Here is a 7104-nt window from a genome sequence, read left to right as displayed (position 1 = left end):
CGTCACTTCTGGGTGACGTGCATGCGGTGCGCGCACGCTTTGCGCGTGCGCACACACACAAGACGCCGGCCAGAAGCCCCCCGCTCCCGGCGAAGATACACTTGGCAACCCTAGTTGCACCTACCACCTGTGTCAGAATTTCAAAGGTGCCTACAGGCTCAAAATAGTTGGGGACCCCATCATAATGCATGAGTGGACAACCAGTAGCATGGAACACAACTGGCATGGGCATGGGCAGCAGGGTATATGGGTAGGGATAGGAGGGCCTGTGGGCCTAGCTGTGGTCTAGAGTTAGGCCTGTGTTGCTGCCTGCTCCGTAGCTCAGTAGACCAAAGTCAGATCATACCAAAGCTTATTTTGGTATGCGGGGGTGTACATGCTACATAGGTTATATGGTGTGTAGTTCAGTAGGATTCTCATAATATCGATTTGACTTATGGCACCTTTGCCTAAAAGGTTGGTTAACACTAGGGTTACCAATGTCCAGGTGGATCCCGGAAATCCGAAAGTATAACTGATCTCCTAACAACAGAAGTAAGTTTCCCTGGAGAAAATGGAAGCTTTAGAGGGTGAAGTCCAGGGCTCTAGTCGGGGGGGAGCTGTCAGGTACGGAGCTCCGGAAGAGAACCTCTAGGGGGCGGGGCGGTCACGTGGTGAAGCCCCAGAGGGTGAAGTCTATAGCATTATATCCTGCTGAGCTCACTGCACCTCCACAATCTTCATGAATTTCCCAACTCAGATTTGGCAACCCTAGTTAACTCTGCCATAAAGGGGTCCTCAAAGAACTCTGATCAGGCAAGATTGCCTGATCGAGCTACCTACAATTTGCCACCGCACCCTATTTGGGGGACAGGTTTCTTGCCGCCTAACATGTTGTTGGTGGTACTTTCAAGGCTGGTGGGAGGAAAATAGGAAATGTTGGGGGTACTGCCACACAACATCACTTCCAGCAAAAAAACCCCCCAGAGGTGATATCATTGCATTGGGGTGATGCTCTAGGATTTGCCCAAAACTCTGTGGTCTAGTCATAGCAGTTTGATTTTTGCTTGACATAATGACATTGCATCAGTTTTTGAAGCCAGATTTTACATCTCATGCTGCCGTGCCTGTCCCTGCCCCCTAATTCCTCCCGCCCTACAAAGTATCGTGCAAACCAAATGAACCAAAAAATCCCTTTGAATGTAAGTGTGAAGCTGTTGGGAAGAGAGTCAAGAATGTTGCTTCCATTTGACTGCTACAGATGCACCTGTAGGCTTTGCACCTGTGACCTGTCCACTAAGCTCAGAGCAACCAAATGTCAGTGTCAGGGTGAGAGTGCAGGTCTTCCCTGTCCTGTGTTCATTGTTGATCACCTTAAAGTATATTTTCAGAACATTGCATTTCTTTGCTCTTACACTTATTTTTCCTTTTCCTTCTTCTTTCCTTTATGCATTGCCTTTTACCTCTCAGCACTGGAAAACTCTGTTTGATCAGGTATGTGAACAATTCAGACTTTTTGTTGTTGTTCTAACCCCTGTTAATAATGGAGAATCAGTGAGTGTTACCCTTTGCTGACTCTCCATATGTCTTGTAACCTGTAATTTGTGTGCTGTTAACGTGATATGATTTACATGAAGTCATGTTAGGCTACGCTTTGGTATACCCCACTGTTTCATGTCTCTGGTATCTCTGTACTCTCTCAATTGAATTCTTTCCTCCACCAGTTACTGTCGTTTTCCTCAGGCCATACAGTAAGAAGGAGGAATCTCAGTGTGTTTGGAGTTTCACTTTAGGCATCTCATTCTTGGGCTGCCAATCCAGCTCTTTGGAAATAGGATTAAATTCTTCATCCTCTGGCCAGTTTCTCAGGTAGAATACACTGATACTAAGTTTCAGTTTTTAATGGATTAAATTGCAGTTGTTGTGAAAGAAAACAATATTAAGGCATGAAGAGCAGTCTCATATGAATTGTCCTAATACGTATAATATAAGTGGATCCATTGACTTCAGTGTTGCATTAACTTGATCAAACATGCCTAAGGTTGGGAAAAAACCCTAAGTGCTATGCATCTCAATGTTCTATAGTGACAAGTAGTCATTTTTTAAAAATGAGCTTTCTGCAGGATCACGGATGCTGCCAAAGTAATTTTCAGATGGAATGATGGCACAGTGAATTTTTACTTCTGCTCATAGTATGACTGGTGTCTTTCTTAGTTTAGAAGGCTTCCTTGCTCATATACAGAGGACTGCTTCAACAACCATTTTATTGTGTTAATCGTGGTCATTGACTCATGTGTCGTCATGACATGGGGTTGGACACACCAGATTCCGGTGACTTCGCTGCTGAATGGGGACTTCTTAAATAAGAAGCGGTACTTTGGTGGGCTTCAGGATATAAAATAAGGAGCCACCAAATCTCTCACGAAGGGGGTCAGATGCTTCTATTTTTCTCTGTGCAGTGATGATGGTACCAAGTATTTGATACCCACTCCTAAGAATTTGTAACCCTAGCTATGCTAACATACTCAGTTGAGGATCTGAAGCTTTTGTTTAAGAAATGTATCTCTTTTGAAGGACAGCCAGTGTGTCAGAAGAGCAGAAGAACTTCAGATTTGGCTCTTAAAACGAATGGGCCATAACCAGAATGTAGTATGTCAGACTCATCATTGCTTTGTTCTGCCCCTTTTGGAGAGAGACCCACCCTCAAATTGTTCCATGCCGCAATCTGAGAGATGCTCGGGAATTTGATTCTGTTAATATAACCCAAAACCTTTCCTTTTCCTATTAGCTTTGGAAACTAAGCAGACCTGTTTCTACAACAATCAAATCAGAGATGTGTTATCAGGCTAAGGATTTATTCTGTAACTTATATTTTGCTCTCTCTTTTTGCATTTACTGCTTGAACGGTTGCTTGCAGCATACTTTTTAGCACTTGGATCTGTTCAGATTTGTGAGCTCTTACCTATGTATTGTTTGTAGGCATGCTGAATCTTGGGTCTTTAATGGCAAATGTGGAGAGAGAAAAGTAATATCCAAAGCTATCTAGTTTCTATTTCCATTTTCATTTTTTTTTAATTTATGAAAATGTGCCTAGAAAAATGCCAAGAAATATTAACAGTATTTTCCTAGTGTTGTATCCTCGTGGCTGATTTCTGACGCCCAATGCTTTCTTAATGTATTGTGCCTGTCTCTACATGAGCATAAGCATTTCTTTACGCAAGCAAATTTGTTATGGCCTCATCTGGCCCCAGTGGGAAGAGATGGCCGCAGCTTTATGAGGCGATGTAATAATTGTGCTCCTGCATGCGGTTAGGCCATGAAACTACCATCCAACTGGGCTGCCTGGTCTCTGAGATGAGCGGCTGGTCCCAAAGATGGCTCATTATCATTCCCTAAGTAATCTCACTGCCAGTGGTGATGAGCATCTCTTTATAACCCAGTAAGCCGTGCTCTATATTTAGCCCATAAATCTGGGGTGAGTAACATTCCTCATTGTTCACAGTCTGCATCTGGGATGGGATAGGAGCATGCAGCTACATTACTATAATGGGAAGTTGCAGTCCAGTGTCTGTAAAATATCGACATGAATGGCTGTAATTTTCAAAGTGAGTCTGTGTGCGTGTGTGTGTGTGGTCATTTTTGCTTGTGTTTATGCCATCTGTCCTTCTGAGTTTCTTTATCTAAATTATATTTTAGGATCCCTTTCCACATGTTTTTTGAATAATCCAAAGAGGCAAGATGTTTATCCCAAGGTTGCCAACCTCCAGGTGGGGCCTGGAGGTCCTCCAGGTCCTGCTGTAACAGTTCATCTCTGGCTGACATATATCAGTCCCGTAGAGGAAATGGCTTCTTTGGGAGGGTGGATTCTATGGCACTGTACCCTGCCGAGGAGCCTTCCATCCCCAGGTTCCAGCCCTAAAATCTCCAAGTATTTCCCCGCCCAGAGTTGGCAACCCTGTCACATACACAGTGAATGACAGGAAGGAGCAAAACATGTTGCTGCTGCCAGAAAGGCAGATGCAGAGTTGCTTTGGGATCCTCAGTATGGGTTGGATCCTGCAGGTCTTGCATCAGGGGAAGGTTCTTGCCACCAGAGGAAAGTGCCTTTGCTAGCAGAATGGATCCAAATCTTTGTCTGTTGTTGAGTAGAGTCTGTAGTCTGTAGAGCTGCTAGAGGGGTGAATGTTTTTTACTTGCTTTCAGCTGAGTACTCAGTATTTAAGAAAGCTCCTTGCCAGAGGCACGAGCCTCTGGCACGAGCCGAAGGGCGAGCTAAAGGTTTAATGTGACATGTGTGGTACACACACACACTCACACACAGAGACACTCTTTTTCTCTCCAATTTCTCCCCAGTGGGAGCCCAAAGCTGCTTACATCATCTCACCTCCTCTATTTTATCACCTCAGAGTTCCATTTTCGTATTAGGTGTTAGGTAATAGCGTTCCCTGTGCCTCGGGGTTTAGTCATGCTGGCCACATGACCATGGAGAAGTCTATGGACAGCGCTGGCTCTTCGGCTTGGAAACAGAGATGAGCACCGCCCCCTAGAGTCGGATTCGACTGGCTTTTGAGCAAGGGAAACCTTTACCTTTAGCAGAAAGAGAGGCTGCAAATATCTACCTGTTTCCAGCCCTTCCTCATGCAGAGCGCAGTGTGGAGGCCTTTGCCTACTAGGGCAGGAAAGTCACTGTGACAGGAGGATAAATTGAACTGTGGAGTCCTATAGTGTATGACTTGCATTGGTGGAACCCCCTGCCCAGCTTCCATTCATTGGCAAAGCTACCTCTTTGCCACCAAAAAGATGGTAAGTGTAGTGAGAACTGGGCTCCAAGGACACATGCTTTGTGGCACAGATCCTCAGAGTCTAATCCCCCCTCCCCTTATGATGGCTTCTTTGCCCCAGCCTGTCCTCGACCGCCAGTGTGGTTGTCAACCTCCAGGTGGGGTCTGGAGATCTCCTGGAATTACAACTGATCTCCAGACTACATTGTTCATTTCTCCGAAGAAAATGGCTGCTTTGGAGAATGGCCTCTGTGGCATTATGCCCTGCTGCGGTCCCTCCTCTCCCCAGAGCCAGTTTGGTGTAGTGGTTAAGTGTGCGGACTCTAATCTGATAGAACCAGGTTTGATTCTCCACTCCTCCACTTGCACCTGCTGATGTGACCTTGGGTCGGTCGCAAGCTCTGGCACAGCTGTCCTTGAAAAAGAGCAGTTTCTTTCAAGAGCTCCCTCAGGCCCACCTACCTCACAGGGTGTCTGTTGTGGGGAGGGGAAGGGAAAGGAGTTTGTAAGCCGCTCTGAGACTCCTTTGGGTAGTGAAGGGCGGGGTAGAAATCCAATCTCTTCTCTTCTTCTCCTCAGTCTCTACTTGCCAAATAGCCAGGAATTTCCTAGCCTGGAGTTGCCAACCCTAACTGCCAGGAACGTTCCCCGAAGCTTCTTTTAGCAGCAGCATTTGAGAAGAAAAAGAACCATAAATATTTCCTAAAAAGAATACTGTTAGTGGGGGAAGGGGGTTGCAGTTGTCTTTTCTTTCTGGTGACGATCATTTTGGTGGGGAAAGGCTCTGCTTCCTTCGGTACCCTAAACTGGTGACCTTCAGCGTGTGGAATGGGACCTTCAGGTAGTATTTGGAGCCCCTAGGGTTGCCAGGCCTTACCTCCTCGCTGGTGGGGGGGTGGGAGGGAGCTCTCTGGGAGTGAGGGGGTGGGATAACATTGTTCCTCACAATATCCACAACATGATGACATCACGTGGAAGTTACCACAGAGTTTTGTCCAAAATATCAGAGCATTGCCGTGCGACGCCCCCAGTGTGATGATGTCACTTCTGCATGTCGTCATCACATCGGGGACCTGGTGCTAGGTCATGGCTGCTGGGGGTGGGGCTTCCGCTGGCCAGGTGGCAGGCAGAAGCCTGCAGAATTGGGGATCCCGTCCTCCCCCTGGGGCTGGCAACCCTAGGAGCCCCACCTGAGCCCGTGTATAGCTGCAGCTTCTTACTGCATGTTCTGTCTTTTCCTGTCGTGTGACTGTGATGTCATGTACTTGTAGCTCATTGGGTTCTGTGCTGCCTCTGGGGGGGTGGGGGTTAATGGTTGGTTGTGGGTCTAGAAGGACTGAAAACCATTATTCTAACATGACCACTGAAGGAGGGACTTAGTCTGTGAGACAACGCAGTGAACTATTGGGTCACCAACAGTGGTGCTCTGTCCTTCACTTCAAAATGGTGGGAAGACTCAAGCCCCTTTCACATTACCCTTCTAAACCGGATGTTATTTGTTGTTGGTCTGATTGCGAATAAAGTGATACAGGGCCGGGAGTTTCATACAGCAGATTTCTTTCTGTTCATGAGCTGTCTCTGAAGCGCTCTGGCCATCTCAAACAGTTGCACTCCCCCCCCCCCGCTCTTTTTTGCTGCACAATCTTCCTCACATTTTTTAACATTTTCAGTTGAGTGCTCTAGCGCTAAACCAATATAGCACTTCAGCCCTACAGCAGCACCATTGAGATGCTTTGACTCCATTGAGATACAGTGAGATTGCAGCTGTAGTCAATGGAGTCAAGGCATCTCAGCGGTGCTACTGTAGCGATGAAGAGCTATATTGGTTTAGTGCTGTAGCACTCAACTTAGAATGTTAAAGAAAAGATAGCAAGATTGCACAGCAAAAAAGGCAGGGGGGAAGCAGCATTGTGTCAGCAAGCTGCCATGGTGTTCTGTGTTGGTTGTATCTCTGTACAGTTGCTAACCCCCCCCCCTGCCTGTGCGCCAGTATTTTACTTTGCTGTAATGCCTAAGCCAAACAACTGGAGGATGTAATGGGGGAGTACGCTTAACTGCCAGCTTGTTGCTTTTAGAGCCTGGGAACTGCACCTGTATTATGTCTGGAGATAGCCTGGTTCTCAGTGAATGAGCGCGCAACCGTTTCCTTTCACCCGCCAGCGGGAAAGTGACCCATTGGTTCTGTACCTGGTTCAAATCCCTTTATTATGCTTGCCCTAACCGTTTGTAGTCAGTTCTAACAAAGAACGTGTTTGAGTGTCTTTCCAACGCTTTGAAATAAATTTTGCTTTTCTTTAAAACGTGGATTTATTCTCGATGCTTGGGGATCCAACATATTGTTAGA

The 7104-nt window shown here is 46.4% G+C and overlaps 1 protein-coding gene across 1 annotated transcript in view; it reads left to right on the top strand.

Moving 5' to 3' along the window:
- The window catches only part of RHBDL3 (rhomboid, veinlet-like 3 (Drosophila)), a 199056-nt gene that overhangs the window by 10880 nt on the left and 181072 nt on the right, over positions 1-7104 (top strand). Inside the window, exon 3 of the mRNA XM_015424702.1 lies at positions 1450-1473. Within this exon, the coding sequence (XP_015280188.1) occupies positions 1450-1473 (24 nt within the window). The remainder of the gene's footprint in view (positions 1-1449; positions 1474-7104) is intronic.

Source organism: Gekko japonicus, unplaced genomic scaffold, assembly GCF_001447785.1.
Source record: "Gekko japonicus isolate JY-2015 unplaced genomic scaffold, Gekko_japonicus_V1.1 scaffold668, whole genome shotgun sequence".
Classification (NCBI taxonomy): Eukaryota; Metazoa; Chordata; class Lepidosauria; order Squamata; family Gekkonidae; genus Gekko; species Gekko japonicus.
This window is presented reverse-complemented; position numbering and strand designations above follow the sequence as displayed.